The sequence below is a fragment of the Sceloporus undulatus genome, chromosome 5 (assembly GCF_019175285.1).
Source record: "Sceloporus undulatus isolate JIND9_A2432 ecotype Alabama chromosome 5, SceUnd_v1.1, whole genome shotgun sequence".
Classification (NCBI taxonomy): Eukaryota; Metazoa; Chordata; class Lepidosauria; order Squamata; family Phrynosomatidae; genus Sceloporus; species Sceloporus undulatus.
The window spans coordinates 106,048,722-106,067,947 of NC_056526.1; the positions used below are offsets into that span (position 1 = coordinate 106,048,722).

The window sequence follows — 19,226 nt, forward strand, 5'->3', positions numbered from 1 at the left end:
TTGGAGATGTCTCATCTACATGGTTGCCATGGGTCGAGATCAACTCGAGAGTGCATAATAATGACAACAACAAACCTTGCCCTCCATCACCATAAAGATGTTTCAAATGTTAAAAAGAACTTCCTGAACTGAATTTAATTCTGAATGAATTATTAATAGATGATGAATGAAAAATGTTAAACTCTGGGAATATTCAAAGAAGAGCTTTAATAATAATAATAATAATAATAATAATAATAATAATAATAATAATATTTATTTGTATACCGCCCTCTGGCAAACCAATCCGGGCGGTTAACAACAGTAAAATATAAAATATGACAACTAAAAACACTTTATCCCTCCCCCCTTAAGACAGTATTAAACAGTATAACATATTAAAACACAATGTCAATGCATAAAAACAAGAATTAAAAACTAAAAAACCCTGATATCCCTCTGTTGATCCTCGACCATCACTAAGATGGGGCCACGGGAGGAATGAGGGAATCAGGAACCTGGGCCGGGATGGTTAATCTGGAAAGGCCTGCCGGAAGAGATCCGTCTTGACCGCTTTTTTGAAGCTGTCTAATGATGTTATCTGACGGATCTCATCCGGCAGGTCGTTCCAGAGTTTGGGGGCTTTCCACTTGGTTCATTTTGGATCCTGGACATAGTAAATACCTTGGTAAACTGCCCATGTATGATTTTGCTTATTTGGTTAATAGATTTTTTAAAGCACATCAATGCCCAGTTTTCCAAGGAGCTGAACTATGTTTGATCATCACTATCCAAAGAAAGCAATTTCAGTAGGATTTGATTCATTTAGCCCACATTAGATATTGTTAATTGATTTAATTTAAAAGGTTCCCATAAATCATTAAGTTTTTACAGTGGAATACCTCTTCTGTCAACACAATGTTAAACTCATTGGCAGTCTGAGCTGTCCAGGGAATTTATAAAGCAGCTCTTCTTTCCAAATAGTAATGAATTTAGACAAGTGATAAGCTTCCTGGATTTACTGATGTCCCTACTCTTTGTTTCCTATTTCATCTCCCTTCAGTCTTGCTACACTTGTATATTTTTCATCTGTGAAATAGACTTTCATATTCAGCTTTTGTGCTTCTGCTAAAGGGGGAAAAAGTTTTACCCCCTCACTTAGACTCCAGATTTTTCTTTCATTAGGAAATAATGTCAACTAATGAAGATTTGAAACTATCAGCACAGAATCTCTACACATGTAGCAACTGGGAAATAAAATGGCTGATGGAATTCATTGCAGCGCAATCTAGATGATATGCATTCAACATTATATTTACATAATGTTGAGCAGTATTTTAACTGTCAATGAAGAGGCACTATAGTCTGACAACTTCAACTTGATGCCTAGAAGCAGACCAAAACAAGACAAATCAAACATTACATCCGTTTCCGGGCCCAGTACAAGGTGTTGGTTATCACCTTTAAAGCCCTAAATGGTTTGGGGCCAACCTACCTCTGGGACTGCTTCCTCCCATATAATCCACCCTATGCACTCTGGTGCTCTGGGAGAAATCTGTTGCAACCTATAAAAACTAGGTTGGCTGCTATCAGACAGAGGACCTTTTTGGCAATCGCTCTCAGATTATGGAATGACCTGCAAAAGGAGATCCATCACATTACCACCTTAAACAGTTTTTTAAAAAGCTGTTAAGATGGATCTCTTCCAGCAGGCCTTTCCCGACTAGATCCCGGTCACCAAAAAAAAGCCCACTTGTTGTACCCTACTTGGCAGCAGTTATTGTTTGTCTGTCTATTATTTTAAGCTATTTTATGTGCTATGTTTTAGTTGCAAATTGTTTAATTGTATTTTAAGAAGGGTGGGATTTTGGGATGTGGGAATGTATGTTTTAATTGCTGTAAACTGGCCCGGTTGTGTTACACAGAGGTTCTGGATTACATATGCTGCTGCTTCCTCCTCCTTGTTATCTCCGTTCTTCTTTCTCTTACCTTCCTCTTACCATTTGGAATTCATTACCATCCCAGGATCAGTCAACAGAATCTCTCCCTTCATGTTGAATTACCCCTTGCGTCAGCTTTTGAGTGACTTCCTCCAATTTATTTCGTTATTTAGTTCTTTCTTTCTCTTTATCATCACCCTCTTTTTAGAAATGTACATTTTTAAAAAAAAGCATAGTATGATTCCAAGAAGACCTGTTTGGACTCATGTTGCTCTTTTTACCTTGGGAAACACTTGAAAAAGTTCCTACTCAACGAATGCTGATATTATCCCCCAAGTGTGTAACCAATTAATTGTTCAGTTATGTTTGGGGACATGCTGTGTTGCTGTGCTGGTGTTAGAAACGGCAGAAATGTCATTCAGTTGCCATGAACTTATAATTTAGTCACCTTACAACTTCTACTAATAATGCAGTTTCCCCCATTTCCAGTGGAATTCTCTCTCTAGGCAAACATGAACGCTACCGCACCACTTAGTTTAAAACAATGATTAAAAATGTATTTGTGCATTTTCTGCAGCTTGGGGGATGCACTTTAGTAGAACTTTCATGCTGAGATCTCGTTCATTGTGTTACATTGAGATTTTTGTTTTGTACCTTATTGTTTAAATTATTATATATTACATGTATTTCATTATGTTTTGACTCACCCTGGGTTGGGAGAGAAGGAAATATATAAATAAAACAAAAAATATTTTACACTCCTTTTTTTTACAGCTGTTGTGATGGTCTTCCATTGGTTTGGTAACATTCTCATGTTTCTCTAGAACAAAATTTATGTCTTGCTGTGTCACTTAAAATGGCAGAGTGGATGTCAAATTACTGAATATTCTTCCATTCAAAAAGGGAAAAAACTTTATCCACATTTAAAAAAAAACCAACTAACTTGTTTGAAAAAGCTAGGCCAGACCCCATCTCGCCAACATGCTATTTTTCCAAGTGAAGGAAATGTATTTATTTTTTGAAAACCACATGGATCATGTGAGGCTGCACCTGCAGTTTGATATGCCACAAGATTAGATTGAGATTTTACCACTTCACTGTGAACTAGACAGTAGAGTGAATTCATCCATGAAGGTCCTCAGAAGGTCCTCCTTGTAAAAAAGGAGGCTGGACTTCAAACAGATTTAAATAGATTGGATCACTTCTTAGTTTTTTGGATAAACTCAGCTGTATGTCAGGTGTGTGGAATAGACTGTTGCTGTTGTTGTTGTGTGCCTTCAGGTTATTACTGGCTTATGCAAAGCTGAGAGAGTGTGACTTATCCAAAGTCACCCAGTGGGCTTAAATGGTTAAACCAGGATTTGAACCCTGATATCCAGAGTCTTAGTCCAACATCCAAACCACTCCAGCACATTGGTCCAACCATAGGCTGAGCAGTATTAAATAAGCCTGGGAAAATTAAACCAGTGACTTGCTTGGTTGAATCCTTAAAACTGGCCAGCTGTCATCGGACTCACATTATCTTTTGCCCAATCCTTTAGTGCAAATTTGCACAACTTATGGCCCATCAAGCCAAGTAGTTTATCATTCATGTGCTGTAGGCATCCAGATGTTTGATCACTCTGTTTTGCAAAGTAGCATCAGCCAAAACAAATCAAAACAAAACAAAAAAACATTAACAGCCCCCCTGTGAACTGGTGGTGAATTGCATTTGATTTGATGGACTACATATTATGGTAGGTCCAATTTCATCTTTTGCTTTAAGAGTCTATTGTCAGAGGACAGAATTCACCTTCAGCTGGATGCACAAAAAGAACCATGGAACTATCCATGATTGGTGCTGAAAGTTGGCCACTGGGACTTAGGAGGAATTGGCTGCTTCTACAGCAAATGCTTTGCAACCCTACCTTGTAACTTTGTAAGATTTTAATTTCTTGACATACTAAATGTACTAATAGGAACAGCAAGTTCATTTCTATACTACTTATCAGTGAACTAGCACTTTCCAAGTGGTTTACAAAGTGTAAGCTAATTGCCCCCAACAAGCTGGGTACTCATTTTAGCAACCTACAGAAGGACGCAAGGCTGAATGGACCTTGGAGCCCCTGGGATTGAACTCACAACCTTGTGGCTGCAGTACAAACATTTAACCACTCATTTGTGTGCTGTATTCTGTTTTAAACATATTTGTTTTATGTGCTTTTCTTTTTTTGTGATCCTACAATAAATAATTCACTTTGGTTTACAATAGAAATATCCTGTGCTTGAAGTATTATTGCTGACTCTACTGTATCCATGGTACCTTATATCTGGTGAAGCTAATGATCATGTTTAGATATTTTGGGGTGTGATTAGGATCACTTGTGAAATGCGAGGTGACTAAAAATCCCAAGCTTAAATCTGTTTTGAACACCTGAATCTCCTGTATAGAATCCTCTATATTTATAGACACTTACAGATAGTACAATAATTTTGGTCTAAAATTGTTTGAATTTTAAAAAAATGGCAAGTGGCATAAAATGTTCTGAAACAAAAATCATTCAATACTATCCACTGAACTCTATGAGACTTGTTCCCAAGGAACATGGATAGTTGTATAACTTCAGAACATGGAATACTTCTTTTTCCCCCTCTATGATTTGCATCATCTGATAATATTCTATATATTTCATCAAGATGATAATATGAATAGATGTTATCAAACCAGCATGAAGAATCAGGTTCCAGTGCCACTAGTTCAGGCCTAAACACCATCAAGCTGAACAGAGTCCACAAGCCATGTACTGGTTAGTTGACACCCATTTGTATGGTTTTGACAAATGTCACATCAAGATCTTTGTGAGCTACATTTATTTGCAGTCAAAATTACAATATGTACAAATATATAGACAGAACAGTCCAGAGGGAAGGAAGAAGTAAAAAATTAACTTTATTGCATTTTGAATGTCAATACATAGAAAGATGCACAATAGATGTAGTGACACTCACTTAACAGTGGGGACTGGCATCTTGTTGAGCAGTTACAATGTCATAAGCTAGCCTTAAAACCTTGTACCTGTTTCATATTCACGTTTATGATCATGGCACCATTGCCATGACCTCAAATGCCCCTAAGACCCACCTTAAAAGTCAGGCAGCTGTACCAGGCAAACAAATTCTGTGGTACTGAAGGATGACGCATCCAGCCAGCAAGCTGGAGTGCAATGAGTTGCAACAGGACCCTGCTTCTGTTCATCACACTGACAAGAGGGGTCTGGATACATCATCCTTCAGCCTCCCACTTGGCAACAGCTGCCTAGCTTTTAAGGAGAGTTTTAGGGGATCAGATTTGGAGATGGTGTGTAGCTACAACATTATAGCTCCCAGTCAAGATCCTAGTCAGGAATTGTAGCCCAGAATTTAATTTTGTTAATGTATCTGTTAAAGAGGCAAATAGAAAGCAATTTCCCACCATTTAGTAAAATATGTTGGAAAAATCATTCAGATTTATTTATGTTTTTAGCATGCAGGTTACAAATAATTATAGAAAATAATAAAATAATAATTTTTATTTATTTTCTAGAAAAAACATTTTGATGTGCCTCAAGATGGGAGAGGTAAGATTACAGTGCGAGAAGAGCAGCTTTGTCCAACAAGAAGAAATTCCTGAACTAAAAAAAACCCTCAGAGGAGATGGCAATTCATCTAGCTGTTTGGAGAGAACCGTCACGGTGGCACTTGATGACATGAAGAAATAGTGGTGAGGAGACAGTATGCAAGCAATATCTTGAGAGAAGGAACAGCTTTCATGAAAAAGGACAAATGTATTTGAGGGAATGCTTACAGCAATGAAAACCATGTTGTTCCAGTGGGAATCCAAGTTGAGAGTGGACACATGCTATAATGTGAACCTTTGGTAGTTATAGTTTATTTGCCTCCCTCGTCTATTAAATTGCCATTTGAGCCTACTCTTACATGTCAAAATAATAAATGCAAGTTTTTTCCAAAGTTCTCTAGTGAATACTGTTACAATAAGGTAGATAGAGATCCGCATTATTTCAATTTTTTTTTCTTACACAACAGAGCCTTCTTTTGAAACCCAGGAAAGGAGAAAAGCTCTCATTGTGATCTTCCCATTTTTATCCATGACACATGGCAAGCATTGGTTTCATTTTCCTGAGCACACTGCAGCAGCTTCTCTTGCCTGCGCTGATGGGGAATTTGAGGGAGGGTACCCCTTCCATTGTGACCCCCAACTGGAAAAAAATAAATTAAAAACACCTGTAATAATATAAAGCAATAAAATAGACGTCCTCCATTAAACAAGGCCATAGTTCAGTGTTGTTATTGTGAGGTACCACTTGCCCATACACTGGCCTTAAAAATTACCTGCCCCTCAGGAACTTGATGACATCCTTAAAAAGCAGGTTGGCACTGATTCTCTTACTGAGGATTATGGCAATAGTTGGGTATTGTGCACTCTGAAAAAGATAGAGGTTTTTCATTAAAGGGAATATAATTTGAGGATTTGAGGTGTGTTCTTACAAAATTTTAGTTAGGCACCTGACATGTAGAACAAAGAATACAATCCTGCAAGATGACAAATCAGTATTGAAAAGGCACATTGCATTTGTTCAGTTATTCTTAGGTATTCTCTAGAAAAGTATTTCCATCAAGGAAGGCATTTGACTTTGGGATTTTTATGCTGAAAAAACACGGGTTGTTTAATCGTATGGATATAATAGATTATGGAAGGCGGTGTGGACCTGTGAGATTATGTGCATGCTTAGGCAAACATCCAACCCTGTGTGTATATTTCTTGTACCACAGATCAGATTTAATAGCCAAAGATTTAGCTGATTATTTTCAATCAGTTTGAAATTTGTCACTTCTGCATTGCTAGCCATGTCCATCTGCCCTTTCTTTCCTATTGCTTGGACCCATGGAACAGGCCTGGCACAGACCGAAAGGGGGTGGGAAGGGAGCAGAACTGGGTTATTACCCATTTTACCACACACTGGAACTCCATCAATGCCACTGGAAGTCCCTGTTCCATTCCCCATCCATGCCAGAGAGGCTGATTTTCAGGAACTGTTCAGAAGAGTTTCTGAAAATTGGCCTCTGGGGGACGGATGGGGAATGGAACAGGAACTTCCGGCACCGTTGGTGTTCCAGTGTGTGGTAAAATGGGTAATAACCCCATTCCCCTCCCTTCCTGCCCCCTTGCATTCTGCACCAGGCCTGTTTCCCAGGGCCCATGGGATGAGGTCATACATTTCCCTTAGGATGCTTTCACCAGCTTTCTCTTTTTTAATTGCCCTATATATAACCCTGCAACATGATAGGCTTCAGGCCATGTTGGGAGCATGTCGTTTACATTACGCACGCCCCGAGCATGGCCTGACACCATGCCATCACAGAAAAAACCAAGCCAAGAAGGAGCAGATAGAATAGCAATAGCAAGTATATTCCTATACTACTTATCAGTACACTTAAGCACTCCCTAAGCAGTTTACAAAGTGTAAGCTAATTGTCCCTGACAATCTGAGTACTCATTTTAGCAACTTTGGAAGGATGCAAGCCTTAGTCAAACTTGAGCCCCTAGCTGGTATTGAACTCGCAACAATATGGATTGTGAGTGAATGGCTGCAGTATAGGCATTTTACCACTGTGCCACCAGAATCTGCTCCTTCTGGCAGCCCAGTTCATGACTGTGGTGTTGGCAGGAGCCCTGATCGGGACTGGGCATGTGAGGTTGCTGTGGCGTGAACAGTGCCAGAGCAGCACAAGGCTTCTCCATCCAGGCCATCTGTTTTGGGTCCTAGAGTCTCAGCACATATTTCCTACAGCATTCCTAGAGACACCATCTCTCTTGTGCTCTATTCTTCTACCAGCTCTGACATGAACAGGGCTCCCTCATACTCTACTAGGACCAGGATTTTGCAAATCCTTAGAATAGCCTTTGTTTTATTTACACAGCAGTGGATGTAGCATTTGAATTAATAGAGTCGACAGGTTTTCAAGTCATTAGTTTGTTTCAGCCTTTGAGCTTCCTGCTTTCTAGAAAAGATGTTCTCAATACTGTAGCAGCCTCATCTGATGCACTTTAATCAAAGGTGGCAGGAGCAGAGAAAGCACGCTACCAAAAAGGCATCCATACTAAGTCCTGGACATGCAAGCAATGTTTAGGCAAAAGCATATTCTGTAGGTAGACCCTATGGTCTGATTTGTCCTGATACTCCTCTTCCCCCCCCCCCCCCCGGGTTGCCAGGAGCATAAAGATGAAATACCTCTGCTTTTGGTCTGACCACTAAAGCAGCAAAGCTACTTCTTCCATTTACTTCTCATTCAATCAGAAACCCCCACTGTCTGAGATAATCAAGTGTAGAAGACAACAGGCCTCTGTAGCTTCAGTAGCTGGCTAGAAAAGGACATTTTGGCAAATGCAGTTTGTCATGCAGAGCTGAAGAAAGCTGCATTTCATGAAAGCCTCTTCTGCATGCCTATTACAAGGTGCAGGCATCTTGTATTCCTTTGTGCTAGTTACTCGCCAGTTGATATGCAGACATTTCTGCAGTTCCCTTTCCTAAGTCTTGAACCTTCTCACTCATTTCTTTATAACTACAGTATACACTTGGCCTTGAAACTATATATGGACCAGTCATATCCACTGTATTAATGTAGCAGAACTGCAGACATGCTACAGAGTAGGGCAGGCCAAATATTGCTTGCTATCTATGCCTTGTGCCAGATGCATCCCCCTGACGAGTGACACCAGTTTTTTCAGGATTAGAAATCATACATGGTTAATGGGTTACACATTCTGCTTGCATAGCCAGATTTATGGATATACAATAAACTGTGTCAGGTAATGTTTCTTCAGTCTGATTCAAAGTAATACATGTTATATTCTATAATTAATTTAGCTGTTCCCTAGCATCTTCCTCGAACTCACAGGACTGAGCAAAGGAGGAAATAGGGTCAGCAGGAAAAAACTCCAGTCCAATTACAGTTGCAGGCAACTGGTCACCCATAAGCATGGGGAACTTTGGATTGCAGATACACATCCTCATTCACATCAATAGCCAGTTCATTAGGGCTCCAATGAACCTCACAGTTCAGAGGCACTAAAGACCCCTTGTCTGAACAGGGTGTAACAGAATTAATTTTGTTAAATAATATATTTTCTCCACTATTCAGCCCAAGAAAGTCCCATTCATCCTTTGATTTGGCTCAGTATTAAAACTGAATAACCAACACTTCCCTCCCCAGACAACAAAATGCCACTACAAATTTCTGAACAGATGTCTTCAGAGAGAGACCTAAATCAAATTGTTATTCTACTCTATCCATTAGAGTAGACCCATTGAACCAGTAGGAACTTTGTAGGCCAGCACTTCACATAGTGTATGCTGATTGGGACTAAGAATGTGATTTAGGCAACACTTTAAAGCCCTGGCCACATAATTTCCCACACCAAGATCTTTATTTCTGTGGGAAATTTCCCAAACACTTCTCCCCTGCCACATTGTGTAGCAGTGACATACATGGATTTGGACTCTTGCCACATCGCTGGCAATTGCTAATGGCTGTGAACATATATTGGGGAGAGGGGTGGGTAGGAAGGTCGACGGGGGGTTGTGTGGTTCTCTAACTGTTGTTGGGTTCAGTGGCATCACTAGGACTGCAGGGAGTGCAGTCTGCACCAGGTGACACCCCAAAAGAGGGGTGACACCTAGTCAGACACTCCCAGCTTGCCACAGAGGCAGAGGGTGCTCATAAGGAGACCTCCACTGGTGCAACAGAGAGCTGAGTGTGCCCTATTGGCCGCCACCCTCCTACCAACAGCCTCCCACTTGTACCGGATTACAGCATGGGTGGGGATGCCACTCGTTGGTCTGCAATTCCCAGTAGGCCTATCCAGCACAGGCAATGTTGCAGAATACTGCCATCTGCAGTTAAATACCATGCGGAAGGGGAAATTCAGAGACATAGCCATGTTAGTCTGGAATATCAGTATGCAAAGGATCTTGTAGCACCTTTGAGACTAACTGTGTGAAAGAAGTCACATCATAAGCTTTCATGGACTTGGTCTGTTTCCTCAGATGCATGGAGATCCAACAGGAAACAGACCAAGTTGACAAAATATTATACTACAATTTCTTTCACACCATTAGTCTCAAAGGTGCTACAAGATCCCTTTATATACCATAAGGAGGATTTCACAACTCCTACTCTGGAAATGTAGGAAAAGTCTGCTGATTCTTAGAACCTAGAGGAGTGGCTAAAAAGGGTTGAATGGCTAGAGCATCGGCATAGACCCAAACCCATCACTAGGAAAATCAGAGTAAATTAGTAAAGTCAGTATATTCCTTCAGATGACATAGTTTGTTCAGAACTGGGATTGCCTGGGTGCATATTTTAATTTTCTTTTTTAGTCTGAGTACATATACATCTAAAAATAAAGCTTAATTGAATGGCAGAAACAGAAGGATTGATCAGGCAATATTATGTTTTATCTTAAGCAACATTTTCAGCAAATATTATTTTACCCATTATATATATATATATATACTGAAACATGTTATTTTTCTGTACATATTCATTTGGTTTTCTTCCAAACTAAAAATTCTGAATTGCGTGGGTTTTTTTTAATGATCTATTTCATTGTGAAGTTGAGATTGTCACAGAGATCTTTGTAAAAAGCTTGTGTTTATGAAGGAATTTGTATTAGATAATGGTTTGTGTGACTCACTGTATTTTGTAAAGGGTTGATTTCCCTTTGGGAACTGTGTGTATTTAATGAGCAGTTTTATGCTTCTAGTTTGTGTATGTTGTAACTGATGTGCTTTTTGACTCCCTGTAAGGAATAGATTGATATTCAATAGATACTAACTGGTTGAGATTTTCATATTGCCGAAAATATTTGCATATGTCGATAAAATCCATATTGTAATAGAACAGTGTGCCAATGTTCAGTAATAATAAAACAAAATAGTCCTTTATTTTAGCTGAATGTTGGATTGTGACTGGGATTAATGAGTAACCTGGCCTTAAATTTAATGTTGTATATAACCCCTCATCATTTGCTGTTTGTAATGTTTCAGAGTAACCATCAATAAAAAATTAATATTTCCAGTAAAATCTAGGACTCAAACTCCAGCTTAAAGAGAGTTGCTAGACTACAGAATTTCTTTCTAGTGCTTGTTGTCCACACCTCAGTTAAAGACTCCATAGCTGTGAGCCATATATTAATAAATCCACTCCATCTGATCAGGTGTAATGAAATCAAAAACACCTTGCACAAGCAATGTGCAGAAATATGGTGTTACAGCTTTCAGATCCTCTTTCAAGACCTCACTCTTTGAATCCAGATCCATGTCTAGTGCATAAAAGCCCATTAAAATCCATAGTCATAAATCACACACATGAACAGCAAATTAAACAGTAATATTCCTTCTGATGCCTGGTGATTTGGGTGAAAGACTACAACTGACTGTTTTTTCTACCTATTAAACGAAGAAAGATGGACAGAAGCAAGGATTTTCAGAACAAAATAATCTGCCTAGTAATTTGTTCAATCTGCTGCTTCTCTATAGACAGAGAACTTCTTCATAGGAAAGCTTTCCACCCAATTCAGTTTGAAGTGGCACATGATAGGACTACTGAAAGTAGACCTTCAGACACTATGAAATACAGGGAATGGTGAAAGACCTTCCAGAAATGACAGTACTTTCTTTACCTTATGTGGACATTTGGTGATCCTTTGACCACCATGAACATCCATGCATTTTGCAATGTGATGTTAACTTATCCATTTTCCTGATGGAGTGGAGATGTGTCAAGTTTCCTTTTGGTCCTTAAAATAGAAAAGTATCAGTGGTGTTCACCTTGCTGCCCACCCCAAGAGCTACTGTAACATCTGACATCACCCTCTGCTCCAAAGAGATTTGTGTCTGGGTTGAAGTCCTGTTATTTTTGCAAGAGTAACTCCTGTCATTCAACCATTAATTCTGAGTCTTCCTTTTGTGAGTGGGATGGCGGCACTCACAGATGAAGCCTCTACTTTGTCCATACCACAATTCACCCCATACTGCATGTTAGAGTGAAATCACAATGGTATATACTGCTAAATATTAGTGGCAAAGAACATTGGGAATTTCAGTCCAGCTACAGCTGGAGGGCTTCATGATTCCCACCCTTACTATAATAATTAAAATGTAAATTTTCCAAGATCTGGGATGAGGCTGTTTTACCAACATAAGATGCAGCACTTGGAAGAATGAGTTTGCTGTTTGAATGTAAGATTTTCCAGAATGTGCTTGAAACAGCCAAATCTTCCAACTGAAGGAAATGTTGATTTGTTTCAGAAAAGGGATCAGATGAAAGACACTGTTTTTTCCTCCCAAGATTTTCCCTCGGTTAATATTTAAGCCTGGATATGCGGCTGCAAGAAAGAAAAGGGATCACATAATGAGTTTACTAGCCAAGAGTCAGGTAGAAAAAAGGCCTTTTTACACACCAGTACTTGAATTTTACACAGAACAGCACGCTCTCAAAAGATCTGCTGCTTTCCCCACACATTCTGTTCTCTTCTGGTTTAATTGGTTTCTCAGTGTGAACACTAAATCTGGCACAAAAGCCATCCAAAACTGCTAAAAGAACACCTGTTGTTGCAGGTGTTTTTTGCAGTAACAAAGTATGAAACTTTGTAACGATCGTTGTTGTCATTGAGAATTCACCCCCAACATCATATAGAATCATAATTGGGAGGGAGCACAAAGGCCATCCAGTCCAACCCTCTGCCAGGCAGTGACCTCTTACCCTTTCCCGTCACCACTCCCTTCTCCTTCTGTGTCATGTCTTTTTAGATTGTAAGCCTGAGGGCAGGGAACCATCTAACTAAAAGGATTGCATGTACAGCGCTGTGTAAATTTACAGCGCTTCATAAATAAAGGTTAATAATAATAATATGTCTTCTTATCTTTCCCCTATCTCTATTCTGCAGGGTCCTCTCATCCTATTCCACTGGCCAGAGCTGATGGTACTTGCAAGCTGACAACGTCTGGAGGGCCACTTGTTCCCCTTTCCTATACTGCCATTTCTTCTCATACATCTGATTCATAACAACCTACACTAAGAGCTTCCTGCTTTGCATTCATAGCAGAACAGGCCACAGCAGTCAGATTTTCAGTTCTGTAACTGTCTAATGAGAAATCCTTGGGTTGCAGTGCCCCCTATTTGTTTGGGTTTTCTCATTACCTTGAAAATGGGATTACTTTCACAACAGCTGGTCTTCAATACAACAGAACCAGGCATACTCTGTTTTGCTAATTATAGCTCCCTGTCTCTTGTTAAATTATGTTGTCTTTCCAAAGAAGCAACCAAGGAAATAAACTACTGCCTTGCATAGGAGAACAATGTAAAAACTGCATCACATTCTTTACAGGTCAGACAGACAGTCTTATCTAGCCTTAGATTATGTCTCCAATGGTGAGCAATCAGGTACTCCTGAAAGTTTACAAACAGAATGCCCATCATCCTCTGATTGGCCTCGACATTTGATTCTTAATTGGGTTCCATGAAACCATCTAAACAAACATCACAGGACACTGAGGTTGTATACCTGGACCACAATTCCTTACATTTCTTCATGTCTAGATGGTTTCATAGAACCCACATAAGAAATCTGTCAAAGAGAGATTGAGATTTTAACAAGTTTAAAATTACATCACTCTACTAAATCGTGCATTAATGCTCCAAGACGATTTAAATTGTGTTTTAAAATTTTATAATCCTATTGTAACCAACTGACTGAAAGAAAATGGTGCTGCTTTTCTATTATTGGTTTCTTTCACCTTTGAAATTGAGGCACCGTTCAACTTAAGGGTGTTACTGAGAAGTGATTCCTTTGACCACAGAGGTGCCATTTCACCAGATGAGAGGAAGTTACATTCTCCCTAAATACCCTAGCTGAGCCTAAACCAAAAGAATTATTCATGTAGCTGATTTTTTCTTCATTTATAGAGATTTTTTATGTAGCCTTTATAACTCAAGGCAAGCTAATTTGCTTTTAAAATATGGGTTAAATCCCACATCACACAAACAGATGTGTGGTCAAAGAATGAGACTTTCTCTCCCCAGAACAGCATCCTGCAGTGTCACCCAATGTTACAAAGTACCCCCCGTAGCAGATTTCCAGCACATATAGTGCAGGGTGGAAGGGAAGGGAGGTTTCACTTGTTCCACTACCAAGCAATGTCATCAGCAGGAGCATTTAATTGGATACCACCCAATGTAACCTCCTGAAATATGTGCAATCTTAGAATTCTAATTCATTTTTTAAAATCACACAGAAAGAACCAATGTGCCTTGAACATCATCCTAAGCACTCCCAGTCATTCCCTTAAATAAGTACAAACCTGAACTAAGAGCCCAGCTTTCAAGCCTCAGATGTGGCAAGCATTTCCCAGTGCCACAAGGTGCAACAACAGGTAACCTCTGAGTCATCTCTAGTGGGAAAACGGTCACCCTGGTTTTCATCCTTAGAGCATAAATTAGCAACTGGAGTGAGCAACCTTTGCCTTCAAGAATCAAAGCTTTATATCGCCAAAGGCAAGACAAAAAGGGGGGGGGATTCTTGCAGATATCAAATGATTACTTGATTTAAAAGAAATAACAGGAGAGGAAGGGTGAGGATAGAGAAAAAGAGAGAGACCTACTGTAAGAAGGAATTAACATTCTGCTGGATCAGAAGAAATCCATTTAGTCACATATTCTTTTCCCCAGTGACATTCAGCCAGGTGCTTCTGAAGATGCACAAGCAGGTGCCCTTCCTCTATAGCAAGAATGGGAAAACTCTGTTTTTGCGGCGCATTAAAACTTCCACAATCCCCAGACTGACCTTTCCCTGGCCAAATAAGAGAGAGTGAATTGCTGATCATGGAAGCTCTATGTACAATAGCTCTGGGTCTTTCATTAGGCTGTAAGTTATCACTGTATTGTTTAATATTAAACAACAGCCATTTCTGAGAATCTTAAGTGGATTTCTGGCCACTTTGTGGAGGGGTGTTTTATTTTTCATTAATCCAGGCAAATCTCCTGTAAAGACATCTTGCCAGGAAAACCCCATGATAGATTATTCTGACCCCAAGTCAGAAATGACTTGAAGGCACACAACTTCAACAACAACAACATACCTAGAGGGTCCCAGGGCATGAAGGCAGCCCCCAGATCTACTGCAGATGATCTATAGCAAGGGTGGGGAGCCTTTGCTCCTACAACTATTTTGGACTTTAATTCCCAGAATGAATAGCCAACATAGCCAGTTCCATGGAATTATGGAAGTTGCAGCCAGCCTGGTGTAGAGGTCCTGATAGGAGGTAGAGTGGCCACATGAAAAGATATGACTTCTTTACCTTTAATAGTTTTGTAGATGAGGGAATTTCACAAGGTATACTTGAGAGCCAGTGCAGTGTCATTGTTTGAGTGGTGGAAAAGAGGTGCTGCCACACTGCAGAATTAATGCAGTTTGACACCACTTTAATTGTCATGGCTCCATCCTATGGAATCCTGGGATTGATAGTTTGTTGTGGCACTAGAGCTCTCTGATAGAGAAGACTATCACACAAAACTACAAATCCCAAAATTCCATAGCATTGAGCTACAGCAGTTAAAACATTGTCAAATGGCATTAATTCTGCAGTGTAGATGCAGCTTAGAACATTGGGAGATCAAGGTTCAAATCCCCTCTCAACCAAAAAAAACCCCATTGGGTGACTCTGGGCAAATCACACTTTCTCAGTCTCAGAAGAAGACAATGGCAAATCTCCTGTAAAGAAATCTTGTCAGGAAAACCCTATGATAGGTTCGACATAAGTCAGAAATTACTTGAAGGGAGACAACAACGATGACAATGACAATGACGATGACGACGATGATGATGATATCTGGAGGACCACAGCTTCCCTGTCCCACTGTATAGCTTGTCCCAACATTTGGCATTCATTCAGGAGTATACTGACTATATACATGGTGGTCCTATTTCATTTTTACAGTAAATAATCACTGAAGTCCTATCCTTCATGAATTGCTCAAATCCCTTTAAAAGCCATTCAAGCTTATTGTAGAACAGACTTTGAATGCAGATTTCAGCAATATTAAAATTTATTTTAGAGAATACAGAAATTTCAGTCCCTAGAAATAAAAGAAATGTTTCAAAGCTAGCATCAGATACATTATCCAACATTTCTAAATGGCAAAGAAGGCATTTCTGAAACTGCAGTGATCAATTCTTAGCAGAGAACGTGCTCTGATCAATTCTTGCAACAGAGTGTGGTTTCCTCTTGCTGAAAAGTATTTAGAGGGCTAAAGAGGAGCAGATGAAACTCTCCGGAGAACTGCAACAGCTTACATTAGACAAGATTTTTGTTTATATGAGAGATGAAAAACAAATTATAATCAAAGGAAAAGCTGACTATGTACAGGGCTTAAGATCCAACACAGCAAGCCACAGAGATAAATTCAGATGCCACATTCATAGGTCCACCACTAGATCAATTTAGATTGGACCCTGTGTCTACACCAAACTGGAATCAATTCTGTTTTGGTTTTCTGAAGCTCTCCCCACTACCCAAATCCTTTTCTTCATTTTACCAAAGAGGAAAGGCATGGGTGGGAAGGGTTGAAGTGGTGGTGGGGGTCCTCTGTTAAATCCTAGAGGCCAGGGAAGTGTATTGCCAAAACTAGAGTGTTTGCATTAACATTACTTTTTTTAAAAAAAGCTATTCATTGCTCATTACTCATTGCTTTTTTTAAAAAATACTTTAAAATATAAAAATGCCCCCCAAATCCATGAACCCCCTTGTGTTCTGAAGTAATTAATAAATACTATTTGGTGTATTAAAAAGAAACACTTAGGAATCTAGCAGGTTTTACATTGTTTATTTAAAGTAATGCCACCTCATAATTACCCTAAAAGTGTTGCAATTATGTTATAATTGTTACTTATATCGTGTTATTTCCAATGTTCTACTAGATGTTTCCCAAGCATACACAGCAATGACCAGGATATCTGGGCACCCAGAAAGTGCAGACTCAATGATTCCATGCACAACCAGTCAAAGCTGCAGCAAGCACAGAAGCATTCGTGGATATCTGCAGCACTTCCTAGCATATCTGGAAAGAGGTGTACATATTCATGGCAGCATCAAATGACATCCTTTCATTGCCAATGGTACTGGATGTAAGGTTAGATTAAGGCACTGGGCTAAGGGAAGCTTTCTGCCCTCCCTCACTCTTGGCACTGACAAAGGTAAAATGGATACTCTCTCTGTACTGAGAAATAGGGAAATGGACAGTGGAGGGACTTGGGGTGGACCTTTACCATTAACATCTTCTGACCCATGATCCTAAGGAGCACTCTGATCAAAGCTCCCATTTCCCTTTCTCTCCAAACCTGTTCCACATTTTTCAACAGTGGAATCAATTGCCTTGGAGTGTGGTGGACGGTCCTCCTTTGGAGGTCTTCAAAAAGAAGTTGAATAGCCATCTTTAAGAAGTTCTTTAGTTATGTATTAAAATCAATTCCTGCAGGCAGGGGGTTAGACCAGATGACTTGTGTGTCCCCTTCCAACTCTATGATTTTGTGAAGGGCAAAACTATCAACAGATTTATCTGACAGTAAGCTTTAAAAAGATATTGGACTAGCCCTAGCAACACGATAGAGGTTTTTGAAACTACCAAAGCAAAGCAACAGAGGAAGATTGACACATATCTTACTACTACGGAGGTGGTGCAAAAGTTGCATACCTGTTTTACTGCTTCTGAATTTTCTCTGGTTTCTATCACAAATGTATGTTTCAAAACAACCCTCTCTTTGTTATCACAGAACTGCAATCCAAGCAAGACTCCAATTCTGGAAAATCACAGTGATAGTCTTCAAAAACTAGCTGTTCGTAATCACTCTATTTATACAATACAGACTTACCAAGAAAGAGATTTGTCTTCTGGCTGCAGAAACATTGATTTTAATACATCACCATTTGAATGATGCTTCAAACAGTTATGATGGTCAGCCTTCAGCAAACTTTGAAACAGCAAAGTTTGCATGGTAAACAGTAGACTGCTCTGGCAGAGGAACCTTACAGCATGTCCTAAATTTAGAAGACATAAAGACCTATCTGGGCAATAGATTATTATCGTACATTGCAGAGGAAACAACTTTTACTAGAAGTGCATGGGAATGTCTACAGATAGAACAGTCAGGAGACTATAGTGTCACAACTTTCCCAACTTTTAAATTATCAAAAGGAAACCATTGACTTGAGTGAGTACCAATATTTACCTGGTGTAGGAAGAATTAAATGGATAATATTGATATTTAAACAGTCTCTTGTACCTGTTCAGCTCTCACTGATTAGTAATTTCTTAAAGCAAACTTTTCATATTCAATTTATTACAGTTTTTAAGGAGGAGACAGTCTATCACCTCATGACAGGAGAATTGAAATATGACATGCCCTATGAGGAACGACTTAGGGAGCTGGGGCTGTTTAGCCTGGAGAAGAGAAGGTTAAGAGGTGATGTGTTAGCCCTGTTTAAACACTGGAACATAGGGTCTCTTAATATGACATGGTGGTCAAGAATATGGAACATCTGGCTACTGGAAAAACATTCACATAGTATAGATACTCCCATTGACACAACAGACACAATGCATTCCAAGAAGACTGGTTCATCTTTATTGAATATAATAAAATCCATGCCAAATACAACCTCCATGTGACCAAAAAGATTTCTGGAAGGACATATTGTTTTGGGATTCATCTTCTCTATGTGAAGAAAATTCTCCTAGCCACATCAATGTGACATAATGGTTTGATATATTTTCCTGTATGGCATTTCCTGAGAACAAAGCAGAAAAGAGAACTGTGTTAGGTAGTGATCCAAGTACTTAAGCCATTGTTTATTTGTTTGAAAACCGTTTCATATTTCATCTGTTATGGTGTTGTAGCAACTTCTTTTTAAAATAAATACATTTAAAAACCAAAAAGTTGCTTTAGATCATGACTCCCCATTAGGTTTTTCAGAAATATTTAAAAATTAAAAATATTGTATCTGTAATTTGAAACAAAATTTAGCAGTTTTGAGAGAGAGAGAGAGAAATACATGCTTAATGATCTCATTGATATTATGAAGATTTTGAAGAATATAGCACAAGATCAGGCCAAGGTTAAATCTTTTTATGTGCCTGACAATCCCTCATTAAGACCAAGATACATAACATAACACAATAAGCAATTGGACTGAATGAATGCTACAGATGGAA

General features: G+C 39.2%; 1 protein-coding gene and 1 long non-coding RNA gene across 3 annotated transcripts in view; both read left to right on the top strand.

The window, feature by feature from the left end:
• Positions 1–7,400, top strand: part of SHISAL1 (shisa like 1) — a 108,451-nt gene extending 101,051 nt beyond the window's left edge. The window contains exon 5 of the mRNA XM_042468641.1: positions 5,483–7,400. Coding sequence (XP_042324575.1) covers position 5,483 — 1 coding nt within the window. The 3' untranslated portion in view covers positions 5,484–7,400. The remainder of the gene's footprint in view (positions 1–5,482) is intronic.
• Positions 1–19,226, top strand: part of LOC121931194 — a 972,450-nt gene that overhangs the window by 370,244 nt on the left and 582,980 nt on the right. The window lies entirely within an intron of this gene.